General features: G+C 35.0%; 1 protein-coding gene across 4 annotated transcripts in view; it reads right to left on the reverse strand.

The window, feature by feature from the left end:
* STXBP5 (syntaxin binding protein 5) overlaps positions 1–24,553 on the reverse strand; it is a 170,029-nt gene that overhangs the window by 39,574 nt on the left and 105,902 nt on the right. For 2 of the 4 annotated variants that reach the window (XM_032650690.1, XM_032650694.1), the window contains 3 exons: positions 18,695–18,760; positions 13,961–14,020; positions 13,811–13,858 (listed from right to left, as the gene is read on the reverse strand). In XM_032650690.1, coding sequence (XP_032506581.1) covers positions 13,811–13,858; positions 13,961–14,020; positions 18,695–18,760 — 174 coding nt within the window. The remainder of the gene's footprint in view (positions 1–13,810; positions 13,859–13,960; positions 14,021–18,694; positions 18,761–24,553) is intronic. The other 2 variants (XM_032650691.1, XM_032650692.1) reach the window with 2 other exon arrangements.

Raw genomic sequence — 24,553 nt, forward strand, 5'->3', positions numbered from 1 at the left:
TTTAAAACTCTTGGCTGCTAATTTCAACATCTAGGTCATCTTATAGTCTGTTTCTACTGATTTTTTAAATTCTTAATTATGGGTCATATTTTCTCATGATTTTGAATTTTTATTTCACTTGTCTAGGAACTTTCGATTGAATGTGGACATATGTTTTGACTGAATAGTAGATAATATGTTGAAGGGAGCCTGGATTACACCATCAACCTTAACTGGTGTTGAGTTTTGTTCTGCCATGCAGTTAAATTACTGGTGGATAACAAGCTTGGTTTTATTCTTTGTTAGGGTGGGTCTATTTCAGTTAGAACTTTGTTCTAGGGTATGGCTAGAACAGTTCTTATGCTAAGAACTGATCCTTACTCTTCAAGAGTGGCCTTGTTGGGATATAAACAGAATGAATGAGGTGCTCAGCAAGGTCTCACTACGTCTACTCCCAGCATCGCATGACCTCTGATATCACTGGTCAGCTCTCAGCCTCACAGCAGGTGGTTGTTAAGTAGGCCTACTGAAGTCTTGACCAGTTCGTATGCGGCCCAGCCCTAAGGCAAGGACCTGCATTGAATCTCCACAGGGACTTCTAGGAATCCCCCTTGAAGCAGTTCCTTCTTCTCTAGTGCCCTCCCTCACAAATTCCAGTCACTTTAGAAGTCCAGAACTCCAATTTCTTCCTCCTTAGCTTAATGAGACTGCAACTCCACTTGGGTTCTAATCACTCTGCACTGCAACAGGAAAATTATTCTCTGGCAGAGAACTGTGTTTCACCTCATGTTTTTTCTTTCTCTTGAGGATGACAGTCCTGGACTGCTCAATGACTGGCAATAAGAGCCTCATGTATTTTGACTAGTTTTACTGTTGTCTTCTGTGAGAGGCTGAGTTCCAAGCCCAAGGTCTAAAGTTGAAATTTAGGCTAAATGTTTCTATCTTTCAGTTTTTGCGACTACTTCAGAGGAATATCCTTGTTTTAAGGTCTGTTTAATCAACCTCCTTGGTGGCAGGTCCAGGAGAGGCAGATCCACTTCTGGAGAACCTCTAGTTAGTCCTCCTGGCTTATAAACTGTACTCTGGTTGTAATTTTGTGAGGAAGCAGTTGCAGGCTTTATCCAGCATTTTCTGAAGCTCATATTTTTACTTCTCAGGAGTCTCAGAAGTGCTTGCCAACACAATTACCTTGTCACCTGATTTCATCACACTGAAAAAGAAACTTCTGCTCATGCTTTGAAGTTACTCAGCTTCCACTGAGGTTTTCAAACTGAAAACATACGATCTGAATGAGTTCTTGGAAGGCAAATTGCCTGTTTTTCTCTTCTTTATCTGTGTATTCTTCAACTCTTGCCCTGGTACCCAGTATCTTGCTTGCTTTGAAATCCTCTGTCACTAGAAACTATAAAATAGCTCTCTTTTTCTATGCCTTTGTCCACAGCAGAAACAATGGGAATGACAGTAAAGAAGTTTCTTCAGTCGGAAGAAAACTGGAGTCAGAGATGGATCTCAGCAGGCTGTTAACCTGAGTGTTTGCTCTCTCTTCTTATAAACCAGAATGAGAATATCAAGCTGGCTCGCTGAATAAGCAGTAAAGAGCTGCGTTTGATTGTAAAGAATAATGAAGCTACAATTAATCACAACAATCATGTCTGCAATGGTAGTTTCAACACCAAGGAAAGATGCATGATGTTCAAGAGAAGTAAATCTTAAGGCAAGGGGACTGCATGGGCCATTATACCATAGATGACAGTTTCCTCATGGTTGATGCTTTTTAGTTCTTTGCAAAGAAAAGTTTCTCAATTATAGAGATTCTTACCACTTCTCTGAAATTAAACAGATGCTTTGAAATTTTCCTTTAGCTTTTCTACCCACTGTGTTCCACATCTTATTCTTCTAAGGAAGGTTTTTTAAAGGAAAACAGAACTATGACTTTTATATTAAACAATGTACCAACAATAAAAGGTAAAATGACTTCTTATTATGACAGTATGAAGAAGATGCCAAAAAAGCAAATGGATCTTTGTTTACATCGAGAGCAGTTCAATAATTAGAATAAAGTGACAATATCACTTTTCTCACCTGCAGAGATCCAATGCAACTCTTTTCATGGATAATGTCGAAATGTATGCATATTAAATAAAAGCAATCAGAATAATTTAAAAAAAAAGACTAAAAATCAGCCTGTAGGATAGAGCAAGCAATCCAAGGGGGGAAAGTGGGACCAAGAAGTAGAAACTCTCCTATCACACACTATTTTAATAGTCATTTGAACTAATAATGTCAGTTTCTACCTCCCATCCTAGAATATAAATTCTATGAATTTGGGAACAGACTTTATTTTGCAAATTACTGCACCTATGCATGTGTCTAGCACTTAATGTATATGTTCAATAAACATGGCAATGAATGAAAATAAACAAAAACTGTTATTGGAATTTTTGGAAAGAAGCTGAATTTCTTCACGAAGTGAAAAAGAGAGAAAAAGGGGACAAATTAAATATAGGCTTATTAATCAAAAGGACAACTTTTGGAAATACAAAACACTTATCCATTACCTAAGGTGAAGGAGAAACTTTAAAAAGATACTAATACCTGTCTGGTAAAGATCTGACTATTACAAGTTCTCTTAATTCTTGAACTCCTACAGCTTTTGTCTTCATTATTTTTCCTGTCTCTACGTACTTTCCACAAACACATAAAACTTAACATCTAGGATATCACCATAATCAAAAACATCTCAAAGCATTTCCTATAGAAGGTATTACATAAACTTAACATAATAAGTGCTGCGTGCTGAATTATTCCCCCTGAATTCATACATTGAAGCCTTAACCCTTACTAACTCAGAATACGACCTATTTGGAGATAGGACCTTTAAAGAGGCGATTAAGTTGAAATGAGGTCACTAAGTGTGGGTGCTCATCCAATCTGATTGGTACATGTAAGAATAAGAAATCTGGATACACAGACACACTAAGGGTGTACGTGCCTAGAAGAACAGACTATGTGAGGACACAGAAAGAAGGCAACCATCTGTAAACCAAGGAGAGAGGCCTCAGAAAGAAAAAAAAAACCTGTCAATGCCTTGATCTTGGACTTCTAGCCTCTAGAATTATTCTAGAGAAAGTAAATTTCTATTATTTAAGCGACCCAGTTTGCAGCATTTTCATATGGCAACTCTAGCAAATAAATACAATAAGTAATGACAGAAAATAAATTGCCACATCAATAGTTCTGTTCAAACGATAGTTGACGAAAAACTATTTCAGTAACGTAACTTTAATTTGGACTAATTTTATGTTAGGAAGCAAACAGCAAGTTATTTCTAGAAAGATCACTGCACATCCTTCTAATGTAAGAAAAAGATGATTCTATAGAGACGCATACACAGTAAGTACTGGTAATAAAACGAACAGACTTTGCTGAGCAGATTTTATTATGAAATTTGACAGAAATACACTAAGAAATAGAATTAGAGTTTGAGTACATAATATGCCACACTCTTCGGATTTTAGTCATCCTGAAAAAGAAAAAAGAATTCATTTAGAGAAATCCCTACTTGTATAATGGTTTTAAAATACCTGTCTGAAATTTCATTCTTGACAATTAAGAGTAAGTAATACGCTTTTTTCAAAAGAATGAAAAGAACTGAGGACAGTCTCAGAGACCTCTGGGACAACATTAAATGCACCAACATTCGAATTATAGGGGTTCCAGAAGAAGAAGAGAAAAAGAAAGGGACTGAGAAAATATTTGAAGAGATTATAGTTGAAAACTTCCCTAATATGGGAAAGGAAATAGTTAATCAAGTCCAGGAAGCACAGAGAGTCCCATACAGGATAAATCCAAGGAGAAATACACCAAGACACATATTAATCAAACTGTCAAAAATTAAATACAAAGAAAACATATTAAAAGCAGCCAGGGAAAAACAACAAATAACACACAAGGGAATCCCCATAAGGTTAACCTCTGATCTTTCAGCAGAAACATTACAAGCCAAAAGGGACGGGCAGGACATATTGAAAGTGATGAAGGAGAAAAACCTGCAAACAAGATTCCTCTACCCAGCAAGGATCTCATTAAGATTTGATGGAGAAATTAAAACCTTTACAGACAAGCAAAAGCTGAGAGAGTTCAGCACCACCAAACCAGTTTTACAACAACTGCTAAAGGATCTTCTCTAGGCAAGAAACACAAGAGAAGGAAAAGACTTACAATAATGAACCCAAAACAATTAAGAAAATGGGAATAGGAACATACATATCGATAATTACCTTAAATGTAAATGGACTAAATGCTCCCACCAAAAGACACAGATTGGCTGAATGGATACAAAAACAAGACCCATATATTTGCTGTCTACCAGAGACCCACTTCAGACCTAGAGACACATACAGACTGAAAGTAAGGGGATGGAAAAAGATATTTCATGCAAATGGAAACCAAAAGAAAGCTGGAGTAGCAATTCTCATATCAGACAAAATAGACTTTAAAATAAAGACTATTAGAAGAGACAAAGCAGGACACTACATAATGATCAAGGGATCGATCCAAGAAGAAGATATAACAATTGCAAATATTTATGCACCCAACATAGGAGCACCTCAATACATAAGGCAAATACTAACAGCCATAAAAGGGGAAATCGACAGTAACATATTCATAGTAGGGGACTTTAACACCCCACTTTCACCAATGGACAGATCATCCATAATGAAAATAAATAAGGAAACACAAGCTTTAAATGATACATTAAACAAGATGGACTTAATTGATATTCATAGGACATTCCACCCCAAAACAACAGAAGACACATTTTTCTCAAGTGCTCATGGAACATTCTCCAGGATAGATCATATCTTGGGTCACAAATCAAGGCTTGGTAAATTTAAGAAAATTGAAATTGTATCAAGTATCTTTTCCGACCACAATGCTATGAGACTAGATATCAATTACAGGAAAAGATCTGTAAAAAATACAAACACATGGAGGCTAAACAACACACTACTTAATAACGAAGTGATCACTGAAGAAATCAGAGGAAATCAAAAAATACCTAGAAACAAATGACAGTGGAGACATGATGACCCAAAACCCATGGGATGCAGCAAAAGCAGTTCTAAGAGGGAAGTTTATAGCAATACAATCCTATCGTAAGAAACAGGAAACATCTCGAATAAACAACCTAACCTTGCACTTAAAGTAATTAGAGAAAGAAGAACAAAAAAACCCCCCAAAGTTAGCATAAGGAAAGAAATCATAAAGATCAGATCAGAAATAAATGAAAAAGAAATGAAGGAAACGATAGCAAAGATCAATAAAACTAAAAGCTGGTTCTTTGAGAAGATAAACAAAATTGATAAACCATTAGCCAGACTCATCAAGAAAAAAAGGGAGAAGACTCAAATCAATAGAATTACAAATGAAAAAGGAGAAGTAACAACTGACACTGCAGAAATACAAAAGATCATGAGAGATTACTACAAGCAACTCTATGCCAATAAAATGGACAACTTAGAAGAAATGGACAAATTCTTAGAAATGCACAACCTGCCAAGACTGAATCCGGAAGAAATAGAAAATACGAACAGACCAATCACAAGTACTGAAATTGAAACTGAGATTAAAAATCTTCCAACAGATAAAAGCCCAGGACCAGATGGCTTCACATGCGAATTCTATCAAAAATTTACAGAAGAGCTAACACCTATCCTTCTCAAACTCTTCCAAAATATAGCAGAGGGAGGAACACTCCCAAACTCATTCTACGAGGCCACCATCACCTTGATACCAAAACCAGACAAGAATGTCACAAAGAAAGAAAACTACAGGCCAATATCACTGATGAACATAGACGCAAAAATTCTCAACAAAATACTAGCAAACAGAATCCAACAGCACATTAAAAGGATCATACACCATGATCAAGTGGGGTTTATTCCAGTAATGCAAGGATTCTTTAATATATACAAATCAATCAATGTGATAAACCATATTAACAAATTGAAGGAGAAAAACCATATGATCATCTCAATAGATGCAGAGAAAGCTTTTGACAAAATTTAACACCCATTTATGATAAAAACCCTGCAGAAAGTAGGCATAGAGGGAACTTTCCTCAACATAATAAAGGCCATATATGACAAACCCACAGCTAACATCGTCCTCAATGGTGAAAAACTGAAAGCATTTCCACTAAGATCAGGAACAAGACAAGGTTGCCCACTCTCACCACTCTTATTCAACACAGTTTTGGAAGTTTTAGCCACAGCAATCAGAGAACAAAAGGAAATAAAAGGAATCCAAATTGGAAAAGAAGAAGTAAAGCTGTCACTGTTTGCAGATGACATGATACTATACATAGAGCATCCTAAAGATGCTACCAGAAAACGACTAGAGCTAATCAATGAATTTGGTAAAGTAGCAGGATACAAAATTAATGCACAGAAATCTCTGGCATTCCTATACACTAATGATGAAAAATCTGAAAGTGAAATCAAGAAAACACTCCCATTTACCACTGTAACAAAATGAATAAAATATCTAGGAATAAACCTACCTAAGGAGACAAAAGACCTGTATGCAGAAAATTATAAGACACTGATGAAAGAAATTAAAGATGATACAAATAGATGGAGAGATATACCATGTTCTTGGATGGGAAGAATCAACATTGTGAAAATGACTCTACTACCCAAAGCAATCTACAGATTCAGTGCAATCCCCATCAAACTACCACTGGTATTTTTCACAGAACTAGAACAAAAAATTTCACAATTTGTATGGAAACACAAAAGACCCCGAACAGCCAAAGCAATCTTGAGAACAAAAAACGGAGCTGGAGGAATCAGGCTCCCTGACTTCAGACTATACTACAAAGCTACAGTAATCAACACAGTATAGTACTGGCACAAAAACAGAAATATAGATAAATGGAACAGGATAGAAAGCCCAGAGATAAACCCACGCACATATGGTCACCTTATCTTTGATAAAGGAGGCAGGAATGTAGAGTGGAGAAAGGACAGCCTCTTCAATAAGTGGTGCTGGGCAGGGAGATCAGCTCCGTGCTTTGTGACCACCTGGAGGGGTGTGATAGGGAGGGTGGGAGGGAGGGAGACGCAAGAGGGAAGAGATATGGGAACATATGTATATGTATAACTGATTCACTTTGTTATAAAGCAGAAACTGACACACCATTGTAAAGCAATTATACCCCAATAAAGATGTTAAAAAAAAAAAAGTGGTGCTGGGAAAATTGGACAGGTACATGTAAAAGTATGAGATTAGATCACTCCCTAACACCATACACAAAAATAAGCTCAAAATGGATTAAAGACCTAAATGTAAGGCCAGAAACTATCAAACTCTTAGAGGAAAACCTAGGCAGAACACTCTATGACATAAATCACAGCAAGATCTTTTCTGACCCACCTCCTAGAGAAATGGAAATAAAAACAAAAATAAACAAATGGGACCTAATGAAACTTAAAAGCTTTTGCACAACAAAGGAAACCATAAACAAGACCAAAAGACAACCCTCAGAATGGGAGAAAATATTTGCAAATGAAGCAACTGACAAAGGATTAATCTCCAAAATTTATAAGCAGCTCATGCAGCTTAATAACAAAAAAACAAACAACCCAATCCAAAAATGGGCAGAAGACCTAAACAGACATTTCTCCAAAGAAGATATACAGACTGCCAACAAACACATGAAAGAATACTCAATATCACTAATCATTAGAGAAATGCAAATCAAAACTACAATGAGATATCATCTCACACCATTCAGAATGGCCATCATCGAAAAATCTAGAAACAATAAATGCTGTAGAGGGTGTGGAGAAAAGGGAATCCTCTTGCACTGTTGGTGGGAATGTAAATTGATACAGCCACTGTGGAGAACAGTATGGAGGTTCCTTAAAAAACTACAAATAGAACTACCATATGACCCAGCAATCTCACTACTGGGCATATACCCTGAGAAAACCATAATTCAAAAAGAGTCATGTACCCAAATGTTTATTGCAGCTCTATTTACAATAGCCCAGAGATGGAAACAACCTAAGTGTCCATCATCAGATGAATGGATAAAGAAGATGTGGCACATATATACAATGGAATATTACTCAGCCATAAAAAGAAACGAAATTGAGCTATTTGTAATGAGGTGGATAGATCTAGATTCTGTCATACAGAGTGAAGTAAGTCAGAAAGAGAAAGACAAATACCGTACGCTAACACATATATATGGAATTTAAGAAAAAATAAATGTCATGAAGAACCTAGGGGTAAGACAGGAATAAAGACACAGACGTAGTAGAGAATGGACTTGAGGATATGGGGAGGGGGAAGGGTAAGCTGTGACAAAGCGAGAGAGAGGCATGGACATATATACACTACCAAACGTAAGATAGCTAGCTAGTGGGAAGCAGCCACATAGCACAGGGAGATCAGCTTTGTGACTGCCTGGAGGGGTGGGATAGGGAGGGTGGGAGGGAGGGAGACGGAAGACGGAAGAGATATGGGAACATATGTATATGTATAACTTATTCTCTTTGTTATAAAGCAGAAACTAACACACCATTGTAAAGCAATTATACTCCAATTAACATGTAAAAAAAAAAGTAAGTAATACGCTTTTTTCAAAGTGGAAAATATTAAAGTTACCTGTAAAAACGGTATTACTGCACACTTGACTCATCTTCTCTTTCAAGATGAGCTTCTGTTCTTTCAGTAGCCACATTGTGGATTAAATGTAAAGATGAACTTCTATAGATGTAGCAGCCGCATTTTGGGTTGAATATTGGGGAATATAAACTAGAAATATCAGTACTAACTTGTTTTATAATGAATTAGAATAATTTTAAAACTTAAAATTCTATTTAATTTCATACAAACCTTTTCAAATTCATATGGCAAACTCCAAATAAACCCGAGAACTTATTTTTTGAATTGTAAATATAAAAGAATTGGGAAGACAGCACAAGAAGAGACCATACACTATGAGAACAGTGACATGCTACAGTGTATAGTGAACAGACCGGGATTCTGATCTTGACTAAGTCATGATCATGGGATATTTCTTTGGATAGGCTAAAATTTTTTTCTTGAAAAATAAAGGGGCTTGAGCTGCTTTAAAACTGTAGGATTTAATAAGTTAGTGATTTAGAATATAATGGTTCAGAACAGATTTAAGTCTGTTAGAACACTTTAATATAAAAAAGGGATCATTGGGACTCATATATAGGAGAACTCATGAAAACAGCACTTGGACATTATCTTCATTTAAGTAGACTTCAAAAATTACTTCAGTTTTTGCTTAGAAAGAAAATTAATTATTCCCCAAGTAACTGCTAATTCAAAAATCTGAGACATAAAAAGGGCCCTGGAGGTATTAACTTTCCTATATTAATAAATATCATATGACAAATATCTAGTATAATATCTAGAACTTAGGAGGTGTCCATTAAATAGAGCTACTGGGGTGGGATGAATTGGGAGATTGGGATTGACATATATACACTACTATGCATAAAACAGATAACTAATGAGAACTGCTATATAGCACAGGGAACTCTACTTAATGCTCTCTGATGACCTAAATGGGAAGGAAATCCAGAAAAGAGGGGATACATATATATGTATGGCTGATTCACTTCGCTGTGCAGCAGAAGCTAGCACAGCACTGTACAGCAACTACACCCCAATTAAGAAAAAGTAGAGCTATCATTCTGTTTGTTTTGGCACAGCACTAATTGAGTCACCATACTTTTGAATCTTTATTCTTTCATCTCCAGTGTTATTTCCCCCTCACAGTTTCATGTAATCATTCCTTCTATATGAAAATTAGTAATAAAATGGGGCATGGGCAGGGTTGTAGACTATAGAACCCAGCTAGAAATCTACTTTCAGACTGAAATAGACTCACAATGAAATAGAATGATCTTTAGAGAAGTTTAATCGTGTAATTTCAAGATCTACCAAACAATGCTAACATCTGGACCATATTTTATTCATAAGTATATCATGAGAAATTTAACACTTTAACAAAGATACATATTTTAGGACTATTTTTATATAAACTTAGAATAATAAAAAGCTTTATATATTTCTGAAATTTTATAAAATATAAATAATGAACAAATAAAAAATTGATAAGCAATCTTATTTTCTAAATGATTTACAGAAATTGCTAACTAACTACAGGAAAGTTATTGATTTTGGAAATGTTGGCCATTAAGATTTTACTAACAAAAATTATTCATAAGGTATGAACAGGCAAAACAAATCACTATATGTGTATTACATGCATAGGGATGCTGCAGTTGCATTATATACTATGTTATATTTTTACTGTTAAATTCACAAGACTAAAGTTATGTCTTTTTAGGCTGCTATTCTTATGCACGAACAATGAAGTCATTGTCAGTATCGTTTACCTGAGTTAGCTTTTGGTCAGGAAACAAACAATGAAGCCAGGCTTTGGGTAGATGGGTTCAGGAACCCTACTGTCCACTCTATTTACTTTCACTTGAGTCTGCTCTTTGAGAAAGGTAGACTTCCAGGCACTGTATATTATATTTGCGTGATGGGTACCATGATGGCCCCCATGACCTAGTGCTTGGACAGAATTTAACATGAGCCACCTTTTTTCCAGGTTACCATGTAGATAGAACAGGGTCAGAGCCAGATTATCTAGTTTCAAATCACACAACAGATTTGTTTTTGAATCCTTACAGCCTTCAGTAAATCTTCTTAAGAGGTAATACAGGATATTGTTGAAGAGGACAAACAGTGGAGTTGGACAAGCTCAGTATAAATCATGGCTCCGACATTTGCTAGCTGTGTAACCAATAGATACTCTACATACTCTTTAACTCTTAGTGTCCTCATCTGTGAAACAGGGAAATAACAGTAAGTAGCTAACTGAGGTTACTGAGTGGATTAAATAAGAAAAAAATATTTATAAATGGTTGCGACAGTGTGCTAGGAAAATTGTAATTGTTAAGTATATTTAAAAAAAAATTGTTACCATCTCAGCTATTTCAGCTGTCAGGCAGCAACAAACAGTTGATTTTCCACAGTTGGGTCAGATTGTTAAAGTGAGAATGACATCCTGTACACCCTCTGGCCCCATCCTCTCTGATATGACACAAGCAGCAGTTACTTTCAAAGTGTAAGTGAAACTTAGGGACAAAACTTCAGAGCCAATACATTCTGTCAGCCTTCCACATAAGGTCGTTCTTTCACCAGTGATGATCTTGGAGGTTCGAGGCTTAATTCTTATGCCTTCCCTTATTAGGCCACAACATAACTGCCTAAGCTAAAGCAATAAGTGTCTGTAGATTGAGGAAGAACAAGGTGATAATTTTATGAGGTTCAGGATCCTTTAGAGCAAGTATGGGATTGGATGATAGGGAACATAGTGAGGTCAGAACACTCAAGGAGTCCTAGCACATTTGATACTATTAAGCTTTAAGTATTGATAGAAAAAAAGAGAGGTCTTTAGGAGATTTTATGAATTTTTTCCCAATGTTTCATTGACATTTTATGTGTTTTTCAGTAGCATATTTTATGCTAGGTCTTATTACAAAACTAGACACTAATGTAGGGAGATAAACTGTTTTTTTGTTTTGTTTTTTTTTTAAACTGAAAAAACTTTACAATCTAAAATGGCATAGCCTCTATCTGAATGAAGAAAAAATTGAGAAGTAAGCTTGCCTTCTATATACCTTGGGATATACGTTGGAATTAAAAAACTACCAGTTATAAAGTTAGTCAGTCACAGGGATGTAATGTATAGCACAGGGAATACAGGCACAAATACTATAACTTTGTATGGTACGTAATGTATAAAAATACTGAATCACTATGTTGTACACCTGAACCTATTATAATATTGTAAGTCAATTATACTTCAAAAAAATACTGAAAGATTCCAACTGAAAACAATTAAAATTATATATAAAATAGGAGATATAAAAGTAGTTTCTGGAGATGAAAAATAATTATTTATAACTGTATAGCTAACATAAGTTTGAAAAGTTGAATAAAGTTAATGTTTCCCAAAAAATATAACTACAGAAAGTGGCATGACAAAAAAACTTGCTGGTAACACTCTTGCTTTCTTTTTTATGTTACCGAAGAACTATCCTTCCAATAATGTTCTCAATCCTAAGAAATTTATTAAAGTCTTTCAAATAATCACACTCAGATATTCCATGTTTCATATTCTATTCATAACCCAGAAAAAAAAGGAAAGTGAGTCAAAACATTTAACAAAGCAAACATAACCCCAGGATCGAAAATCAAATAGATAAATTATTTGAAAAATTTAATTATGTACAAAGTAACTTTCATGCAAGGTAAAATTCCTAGGTAATTAAATTCTACAAGTTCTTTGATAAATTATACGTAGAAAAGTCCCTTCTAACTTTTTACATTACATGACAGTAAAAGAACCTCTAAAGTACTATTAAGAGAGTATATACTAAAAAGGAAATTGGTTGAAAAAGAAGTATGCAGTAGTGCTCGTAGATAATGAAAGTGATTTAAATGTTACCAAATGATTCACTAAAGTACCACAAATACAAAGAGATAAATAATTGATACTCCATAAATGAAGAGCCCTTTGCCCAAGAATAAACCGCGTTATTCAAAAAATGACCAGAGGTGCTAAAGGTCTGCCAATGTTAATATGACTAAACAGGGTTCAATTTACAACATGCAAACAATATGGATGCTACTTCTAAGAATTTTAGAAATTTACCACATATTAAACTTTATCAGTTGAAAAGATGTAAATCTATTCCAGCTGCCTAGAAATTCATCTAATTTAAGACAATTCAATGAATTGTGGGAGTTTCGGGGGAAATAAGTAATATGTTAACAGTGTAATAAATTTTTGGATTTACATCAAAGATTAAATGTATTCTCTTTTAGTAAAATGGTGTTTCTCAGGCTTGTAAAAATCTTCAGACAGGGCTTCCCTGGTGGCGCAGTGGTTGGGAGTCCGCCTGCCGATGCAGGGGACACAGGTTCGTGCCCCGGTCCGGGAGGATCCCACATGCCGTGGAGCGGCTAGGCCCATGAGCCATGGCCGCTGAGCCTGCGCGTCCGGAGCCTGTGCTCCACAACGGGAGAGGCCGCAACAGTGAGAGGCCCGCGTACCACAAGAAAAAAAAAAAAAATCCTCAGACAAAATTCAAATTTTTATGACTAAAAAACCCTAGTTTATGTTCCTGAAGTTTAATTATATATTTTATCCCCCAGTTTGAAACTCTGAAAATCCTGGACTGAGTAATTAATTTCAAAGTATCACTCATTTTTACTTGGGGGGAAGGAGTGGCAGAAAATTCCCATTTAACCCAAGGGTAGTACAGATTACAGACTACAAGTCAATATTTTAAAGAACCACTTCCTTGAAATCTGGAGTCTGGATAATGTGAGGATAGAAGACAGGTAGGAAAAAATACAAGTAAAACTATAAAGAAAAAAATTTCAAAACTTTGGAGTATAAAACTGTACTATGTATGGCATAAATTGAACCCTGCTTTATTTTAAAATAAAGCAAAAATAAAAATTAATAGAACACTTCACACGGTTAAGTCAGAGGAAGAACTGCAACCCCAGTTTAACTGATTTTTAATAATTATTGCCCCAATGAGTTTAGAAGAAACACAGCCCCGGAGATGATTGTTTAGCATAGGAATAACAAATTAATATATACAAAATGCAATGCATTAGATAATTTTCTGGTATTGAGTTAGCATTGCAAATAGCAAGGATTAGAAACAAAATAGAAATGTCTATTTCCTACCTATATCACTGGCTACCGTCTTGGAAAACTTTCTGCTTTTGATCTTCACTGAAAATAATATTTTGATACAAAATGTCAAAATCTATTCAAAGTAAACTACATGAATTAAATGTAATTAAAAGAAAATACTGTAAAATAAAGATACTATACCCTTTTCTATAAAATTATTCACTTTTTGTTGATCATCTGAATTGTGTGGTGATGAAGAACCTACACAAATGAAGACAATGGAAGGAACAGGCACATAGTCAGTCACAAACGCTGAGTTGTCACAGGGAAAAGTACAAAGTAATCTGGTAACCCTTAAAACAAGTTCCCATACTACTGGCCAGAAGAAAATATCATGTATATAGTTAATAATAATTCTTATAATATTACAGTAAGAACAGCAATCAGTAGTGCATTATCTTTCGTCGACCAATCTCTAGTATGTATAAATATTAAACCTAATGTATAATAATTTTTCCGTAAGGTACAACCATTTGGCAAAATCTTGGTATATATTATAAGTTAGAGAACAGATAAAGAAAAATATAAGGAGTTAAATGTTTCTGAAAGAAAACATATAAATTCTTGATATTAGTTAACCAAATAAGGTTTATCTAGTAGCAGAGTCCTGTATAAGTACTATACTGGTAAAGTTTATTTTAGAGTTAGTTTTCTAGATACAAACTTTAAAATCATATATAAATTCTACTAGTACCATAGAGGTCTTTAAAATACTGAGGATGATACTTATAATTTTAGGTATGTTCAAATATTTACTTAAATTTAATGAGGTAAGGAATATTTTATTTCAACTGTGACTTTCAATACATTTATGTAATATTGTTATAATTAAGATTTTAGTCCTTTTTCTTTAAAAAGATGTTCCTAATTTTCATTGTATTTCTTTAATTTCTAACACAAACTTTTTATTATAAAGGGAATCCTAAGTAGTATTCTAGTTGACTTTATTATTAGAGTCAAACTACCTATCTTTATAACACATTTCAAATGATATCTCACCCATTAAAATTTTCACCATCTCTCCAGCTATAAATCACCTCCCTTTCTTTGAATTCCTGTAAAAGTTCACCTGTTACTTCTCTTATGATGTTAATCACTTAACGCCTTATATTTTAAGTCTACATACACCTGACCTTTCCCACTGAACTGAATTGAGAAGCTGGGACCCTATGTGATTGATATTTGCATCTCTTTTGGACTCAGTGGAGTGCTCTTCATGTAGGAATCTCTAAGTAAACATTCGCTGAACGAATAAAGCTTTTCTGCTAGAAGTGACTATCTAGAACATAACTGGAAGTAAATAAAATGGTTTTTCTATGCTGATTTCTTTTTTATCCCAGTGAAACTACTGAGCCTTCATAAATAAGGTCAAAATTTGACCTTCCCCCACAAAATCGTACTTTCTTTCTGTGGCCAGGTGGAAAACATCCTTGAAGTCTCTTCTCAGACCAAGTAAAGCCTGTCAACATTGGCAGGATCCAATTACTTCTAAAACAGTCTTATAAAAATTACTCTTTTAAAACTATGTTATTTTTGTTAAATAGCATTTATAGATCCTCATAAATCCTATATCAAAAAATATCATATAAGTAACACTGAGCTCAGCAACATTTTCAGGAATAGAAATAGGGTACACTCCTTTTTCACATAATTCAGATTTTAAAAAGATAATGGTTATGAGAAGATGTTACATATACTTTAAAATATTATTCATCTCTGATACCACATAACCACATGGATGTACAAATATTTATTAACACTTGTTTTATTTGATATATTTCATATCAGACTAATAGCAAGATAGCATATCTGAACACGAATATAAAATTATAAAAATGCCCGGTATTTCTAACATAAAAATAGGCAACATAAGCCGTAAATGTGAATAAAAGAAGCAGATATATTTTTCCCCGAACTGAAAATGCCTACTACCAGTTGTCATAACTTCTGTGACAGCTCATGAAAAAGTTCCAAAAATGATTTTAGCATTTCCTACTTGAATATATTTTAAAATTTAGATTAAATAAACACAGAAAATACATACAGCTTTTGTTTTTTTCTAGGGTACACAGAAACTCCTGAGGGCACCATCTCATGGTATGTGGCCTTGGGTTTTCTTCAATTTGAAATGTATATATCCATATACATACATACATGCATACATACATACATACACACACATAAATTTTGGATGCAGCACTAAAATATATCCCAACATTAGAGAAGTGCTCAGTGAAGCAATCTGAGTTCTTTGAAATAAAGATCAAATGAAGATGGCAGAAATAATTTTCTATGTTAATTCAGGATGGCAGAATTAATTTTCTATTTCAGAGAGATTGTTGGTTTATTTAAAGATAAATGGAAAGGGAAAACTATATTCATAACTTGGATTTTCTCAGGATGATTTTTTTTTTTTTTTTTCAGTATGTGGGCCTCTCACTGCTGTGGCCTATCCCGTTGCAGAGCACAGGCTCCGGACGCGCAGGCTCAGCGGCCATGGCTCAGGGGCCCAGCCGCTCCGCGGCATGTGGGATCTTCCCGGACCGGGGCACGAACCCGTGTCCCCTGCATCGGCAGGCGGACTCTCAACCACTGCGCCACCAGGGAAGCCCTCTCAGGATGATTTTTGAATAGAGCTTTGATATTAGTTGGCTAAACTGTTCAGATCACAAATCTTGATTACGGGCTTTAAAAGCTTTTCAGAAGAGTTTCTCTTCAATTATACGTATTATTTCAAATGAACGTATTGGTTTTGATAAAGGGCATACGGCTACTTTTCATTTTTATAATAGAGGTCCTCTTCTTAGTATTTATTAGGAATTCAGTTGAACTCCCAACCCACTTTTTATACATTTCTTCTCTCATAAACACAAATGTTGTTTTCTAGCAACTATTTCCAGAGCTTTATTTTAGTTTCTATGGTAGTTCTTAGTACTTATGCATGACTGACATCCATCTCCTGGTATATGAAACATGTTTTAGGTACAACTATTGTCTACCAAAGTGTGGTCTGTTTTTTGTAAAAGCAGTCTTTTCTGATATGCATGAATGAATATAACTCTTCAGATAAGTCTCCGCTCTTTCAGAGCATAATCAAAGACTAAACTAAATCAACTAAGAGGTTATATCTAAAGATGGGAATTTGTGATTTATCAATGATTTCTGAGGTCACAATTTTTACTTTGCATTTCAAACTCACCTAAAAGGATGCCTGGTGTCATACGTATTTCTGCACGTTAAAACTATATTTTCTTTTCATGTGAACCAAAGAGCACAGTATATTTGAAAATGTTGAATGATGTCTGAGTTTCTCTGGTACAAGAGATAACCTGGAGGGTTTTTACCAGTATACATGTTTTATATTTATCTATTGAATAATTATAATGAAGTGTACTTACATATTTATCTACAATTACCTCTCGTTGGGTTATCCCAAATTGCTAGAAATATACACCTATTGAAAGTCTGACTTAGGGTGAAAAGGAGTATTAATTTATTTGGGCTGAATCTTGTTAAAACACATTTGATAGTCATTTAATATATTGAAAGACAATATATCACATGTCCAAGTTATCAAATGTGGCCTATAGTCTTAACATATTGACAAGTGCATTCACATGGCCTTTAGGGAAGGTGAGACCATCAGAACAGTACTGTATATGGTTGGAGGAAGAACAGTAATAATTAAGAGATATTATAATTCTAAATCATATTCAGAAATAACTCTAGTCCTGTGAGATGGGAAGTACGTATTGCTCCACATTACTTGTTCAATGTTATTCTACCAACGTTCAGCCTTAATATTAGGTGCTAATGATATGAGTGATTCCTGTATTCCATATGTTTTATTGGTGTAATGAGTGTACTTAAATATGAAATTTGAATACTAAGAAAACCAGAAGGCGCATATATTTTAAGAAAAGAAATGATTAACTTGAGCAATATCAGGAAAATGCAATTTTAAAAAGAAAACCTCACAAAAGTTCTATTGGTCCTAGATCTAACGGAATGGTAAACTGAAATATGAGGGAGTAAAGTAAAATGCACCTCTCAATTTTTCCTATTCTTAAAATTATTTCTGATGTAGAACTACCTATGCAAGGATCAAAATCTGTCTAAGAACAGTGTTACTTTCTGTTAAGAACAATCTTTCCAGTAGAAAGCTGATGAAAATTCCCAGCCAGAATGATTTAATAAATACGTCAGTTAAAATTATGAAGTTAACCTTATTAAATTTTAGCAAAGTTTCAATCCACTAAAAAAAATAGTGAATTCAGGATCCTCTTAGTTGTATGGGGACTCAAAAAGTAATGTTACTTTGAAATATTAATACATACATAGGGTACATAAGACTAATATACGGAGAAGAAAGGACAAATGCTTTAATACAGCTATAAAATTATATCTCATATTACTTTGATCAAAATCAAATGTAACTAGTCTACAATTATTCTAACTGTCCACAGTCACCATTAGATAAGTGTTAAAAATCTTTCACAACATTTAGGTGAACATTATTCATGGATTAGAGCACTACTCTACCAGATGGCTCCAGGCATGCTGACAGCAAAGACAAAAACTGTAGATGACGAAACCTTCGATCCAATGGTAAGAAGTAAAATACATTCTCCCAAAAAAGTGTAAGTATTAGAAGCTAAGTAAAGTTACACGACTCTTAACAGGTAATAGCTGTAGATTTTTATCTAATGCATTTCTTTTCACTTAATGAGAATGCAAAGAATAGTTATGATTTTAAGAATAAATATGTGACACAGAAGTTCCCTGTAGGTGTGTTTTAAACGCTTATCTGTACAAATGTGACAAGCTGTATTTTTTGTAGAATTATAATTATTAATAAAATAAAAAGCAAATTACCAGAAGTTGGAGATTTGCAGCGATCTTCTGGGGCTACAGTCCCTTCACTAATATCGCACAGACCTGCTAAAAAACAAAACCAAAACCAAATCACACCACAAGTTTATGTAAGTGCAGTTTTACCTCCTATTTACAGTATGTATTTAATGACAGTCCATTAAAAAAAAAAACCCAGCAGGTTAGCAGACTACGCTGGCATTGATACTATGCTCATTAGTTTTGAGATCAGAATATAGGAGTATTCTGATATTAAAACACCTCAAACTAACACAGCAGTCATCAGTTAAACAAATAAGAAACAATTTCCGAAAGAGATAATTTGCTATTTTTCAGGGACATTAGATATAACACAGGATTTTGTTTAAAGTCGGCAATTTGAGGGCATATGACGTACATACTTCTTATTGGATTTCACTTGAAGGAGAATAAATAGTTGGTAATAAATTTGGTGACTTTTACATCATAAGGACTCTCAACTCAAACCTCAAAGTGGTTTCCCCTAAGTATATCTCAAGTACCTCCCTTAAATATCACTGAATAATAATTAAGAAAATATTGTGTGCTTCCAAGTTTGCAATATTTAAAATACAAGCATACCTTGTTTTACGGCACTTTTCACTTTGCTTGTATTGCATTTTTTTTACAAATTGAAGGCTGTGACAACCCGGCACTGAGAAAGCGTACAAGCACCATTGTTTTCAACAGCGTTTGCTCACTTCGTGTCTCTATGTCACATCTCAGTAATTCTCATAATAATAATAAAAAAGTCTGAAATATTACATTTGTTACGGTGATCTGTGATCAGTGATCTTTGATGTTACTATTTTAATTGTTTTGGGGCACCATGAACCACGCTCATGTAAGACAGCAAACTCAGTTGATAAATGTGTGTGTTCTGACTGCTCCACTGACCCGCCCTTCCCCCATTCCTCTCCCTCTCCTAAGGCCTCCCTATTCCCTGAGACACAATATTGAAAGTAGATCAGTTGATAACCCTACAGTGACCTCTAAGTGTTCAAGTGAAAGGAAGAGTCAGTCAGTCGCTCCCCTTTCTCTTGAAATCCAAAATGAGAAATAATTAAGCTTGGTGAGGAAGGCATGTCAAAAGCCCAGACAGGCTCAAAGATAGGCCTCTTGAGCCAAATAGTTAGCCAAGTTGTGACTGCAAAGGAAACGTTCTTGAAGGAAGTTAGACGTGCTACGCCAGTGAACACATGCATGATAAAGTGAAACAGCCTTAATGTTGATATGGAGAAAGTTTCAGTGGTTTGGATAGAAGATCAGATCAGCCACCACATTCCCTTAATCCAAAACCTAATCCAGAGGAAGACCCTAACTCTCTTCATTTCTATGAAGACTGAGAGAGGTGGGGAAGCTGCAGAAAAGTTTGAAGCTGGCAGAAGTTGGTTCATGACGTTTAAGGAAAGAAGCCCTCTCCATAACATAAAAGGGCAGAGTGAAGCAGCAAGGGCTGATGTAGAAGCTGTAGCACGTTATCCAGAAGATCTAGTAAGATAATTAATGAGGGTCGCTATACCAGACAATAGATTTTCAATGTAACTGAAACAGCCTTCTGTTGGAAGATGCCATCTAGGACGTGCATAGCTAGAGAGGAGAAGTTAATGCCTGGCTTCAAAGCTTCAAAGGACAGGATGACTCTCTTGTTAGGGGTTATGCATCTGGTGACTTGAAATTGAAGCCAATGCTCATTTACCATTCTGAAGAATCCTAGGAACCTTAAGAATTATGTTAAATCTACTCTGCCTATGCTCTATACATGGAACAACAAAGCCTGAATGACAATATTTCTGTTTATAACATGGCTTATTAAATCTTTTAAGCCCACTGTTGAGATCTACTGTTCAGAAAAAAAGATTCCTTTCAAAATATTACTGCTTATTGACAATGTACCTGGTTACCCAAAAGCTCTGATGGAAATGTACTATGAGATTAATGTTGCTTTCATGGCTGCCAACACAAAATCCGTTCTGCAGCTCATGGATCAAGGAGTATTCAACTTTCTCACATCTTATTATATTTCTTAAATAATATTATATATTAAAAAAATATATTTTATATATATATACATTTTACATATGTTTCTGTCACGTTGTAAGGCTATAGCTGCCATAGATAGCGATTCCTCTGATGTATCTGAGCAAAGTCAATTGAAAACCATATGGAAAGGATTCACCATTCTAGATACCATTAAGAACATTTGTGATTTCATGGGAAGAGGTTGAAATACCAACATTAACAGGAAGTTGGAAGAAGTTGATTCCAACCCTCATGTTTGACTTTGAGAAGTTCAAGACTCTAGTGGAGGTAACTGCAGAAGTGGTGGAAACAGCACGAGAACTAGAATTAGAAAGGGAGTCCGAAGATGGGACCGAATTGCTACAATCTCATGATAAAACTTCAACAGACGAGGAGTTGCTTCTTATGGATGAACAAAGAAACTGGTTTCTTGAGATGAAATCTACCCCTGGTGAAGATGCTGGGAAGATTGTTGAAATGAGACCAAAGATTTAGAATATTACATAAACTTCGTTGATAAAGTAGCAGCAGGGTTTGAGAGGGTTCGATTGTGAGTAAAATCGTGAAAGGAAGAGCCAATCGATGCAGAACACGTCACTGTTGTCTTATTTTAAGAAGTTACCATACCCACCCCAGCCTTTGGCAGCCACCGCCCTGACCAGTCAGCAGCCTTCGACACTGAGGCAAGACCCTCCACCAGCAGAAAGGTTATGACCTGCTAAGAGCTCAGATAATGGTTTGTTAGATTTTTTAGCAATGAAGTATTTTAAAATCAAGGTCTGTACATTGTGTTTTTTTAGACATAATGCTACTGCACACTTAACAGACTACTGTATAGTGTAAACATAACTTTTATACGCACTGGAAAACCAAAAAATACATGTGACTCGCTCTATTGCCATATTTGCTTTAATGTGGTGGTCTGGAACTGAACCTGCAATATCTCAGATGTATGCCTGTACTGCACATTACTTTTCTTCTAGGGCTATAACTCTTAAAAACTATACTATCACATTTTAAAAAGAGCTCTAAAGAAATAGTTTCTTATCTCAGATATATATGAATCATATAAAACTAATCTATCTTATAGGATGGCCTCAATTCTTAGGAGAAATCCTAGCAAGGTATTTTACACTATAGACAAAAACTATAAGACATGGCAAAATGCAAAGTAAACAATATGGAAATTAATTTGCTTGGAGATAGAAATGAAAAGAATTCTTCCAAAAGAATTACAAACAAACACACACCAGGAGCTTGGGATAGCTGGGCAACAGACAAGAGGCTGCATGACTAGGCCTCAGAAGTTGTCGGGTCTGATATCGACATATGTGCACATATGACCAGTATCTGCTTTTCTATTCCTCTGGTAAAATTCATGACGTCACAACCTCTACAGTCCCTAAGAAAGCTCTTACAGTAACATTTAGAGAACACTGAGTACTGAATTGGGTTTATGAGGAGTGTTTTCTATTTTGAACTATATATTATTTGTCTTCATTGGATAGGAAGCTTTTGAATGACAACAAGTAGTTTTTTTCTTTTCTTTTCTTTTTAACTTTCATCACACTAAAGATTTTGGAAAAAAAATAATAAAACTAGCCTTTACAGTTCTAAGATGACAGATGTAATTACAGGTATGCATTTATTAATCTCTGACAAAATATCTGTATATATAAATAAAATTTTTCTTGATAAAACACTAAGATAGCAGGTGTTTAAACAGTAGTGATATATAGAAACAATCTAAGTGTCCACTGGTGGATGCACAGATGAAAAAATGAGCTATACATATACAATGGAATATTATTCAGCCATAAAAATGAATGAAATTTTGCCATTTGTGACAATGTGGATGGACCTTGAGGGCATTATGCTAAATGAAGTAAGTCGGGCAGAGAAAGAAAAATACCATATAATTTCACTTATATGTGGAATCTAAAAAGATGGATGGTTGCCAGAGGTGGCAGGGGATGGGAGGAGAAATGGGTGAAGGGGGTCAAAAGGTAGAAACATCCAGTTATAAAATAAATAAGCTATGCAGATGTAATGAATACCATGATGACCACAGTTAATAACACTGTATTGCATATTTCAAAGTTGCTAAGAGAATAGATCTTAAAAGTTCTTATCACAAGAAAAAAAATTTTTTAAACTACGTAAGGTGATGGCTGTTAACTAGACTTACTGTGGCAATCATTCTGCACTGTATACAAATATCAAATCATCATATTGTATGCCTGAGACTAATATAACATTACATGTCAATCATACCTCAATTAAGTAAATAAATAAATAGTAGTGATTATATAGTCCAGTATTACAATGAGCCTGGTACTAAGTAAATTTTGAAATTTAAAGCCTTTGGTATTTTGTCAACTGCTATTAAACTCTATAAAAATGTAGTATGAGATATAATTCCCATTCTTAAAATAGCCTAGGAAGAAACATTTAAGAAGCTAAATTAAAGAATGTGATAGTGATCATTTAATTTAGATATTAAATTATTGAGTGAGCTAAAACCCCCTTCTGTGTCTTCCATCTGACTCAGGGTAAAAGCCGAAGTCCAGCTCCACATGACTGGTTGATGTATATGATCCTATGGTATATGACTGTGGTACATATTATGTGGCTATGGTGTATCCTCTCTGACTTTATTTCCTCTCCTACCACGTACTTCCCCATCTCCCTTACTCTCCCTACTTCAGCCACACTTACCGTTCACTGTAACCTTGAACTCACCAGTTACACTGCTTCTGACCCACTGTACTTGCTCTTCTCTGCTTGAAATGTTCTCTCTACAGACATCGTCATGGAAAACAGCTGTCTCCTTTAAATCTTTGCTCAAGATATTTTATTTAGAATGTAACACCCTTGTCACTGATATTTCAAATGCCCCTCATTTAATTATTTTTCCCTTTGGCACTATTATGCAACTTACTGTACATTACCTATCTTTTAAAACTTCCAGTATAATGTGAGTTCTATGAGGACAGAGATTTTTGTCTGTTTTATTACTGTAACAGTGCATAGCACATGGTAGGTGCTCAATAAATATTTGTTGAATAATTGAATATATATATATGAAAGGATTTCATAGCATATAATCTAATCCATTTTCTCTGTTGCTGCCAGAATCCCTTCAAGCAATATTCCTAGCAATACAGTTATCTAGGTTTTGCCCAAATGTATCCCAACCCAATTAGCTAGCTGGTAATAAACAACAATTACAAAGTTCTTGACACATTTAACTCTCACTGAAGCGAATGAGGTAGACAGTATTATCCTCATTTTACAGAAGAAGAAACCGAGGCACTGAGTGTTTCAGGTATCTTATTCAGTGACAAACACCTAATTACATCTAGAGACGGTCAATTTCATTGTCATTGTAATAGATATTTTACTGGCCAGAAGTTCTTGAGTACATTTGGGCCCAAAATTGTTTTCTCTATAGCCTGCCTTAAAAAGAGGAAGAAATACAATATAAATGGATAACTTAAAATCTTCTGTATCTCTCACACTAGTATATTCAGCAGTTATGTCATATTATTGGCATACCTTAAGCTGTGGTAACAGAACAACCACTTGAACACCAACAATATTCCAGTCACAAGATGAGTCACATTACATATGCCCTTTCACTTAATAACTACACTAATTTTATGAGGTGATCACCCCCATTTTGAGGACTCTGAGCCTCAGAGTAGCATCTTCTCTAATATAACACACATAAAAAGAGGGCTGAGATTTAACACAAATCTGCCTAAACTAACAACAAAACCTCTAAGCATGTTCACATGAACTGCCTGAGCCGGTTTTTTG

Source organism: Phocoena sinus, chromosome 12, assembly GCF_008692025.1.
Source record: "Phocoena sinus isolate mPhoSin1 chromosome 12, mPhoSin1.pri, whole genome shotgun sequence".
Classification (NCBI taxonomy): Eukaryota; Metazoa; Chordata; class Mammalia; order Artiodactyla; family Phocoenidae; genus Phocoena; species Phocoena sinus.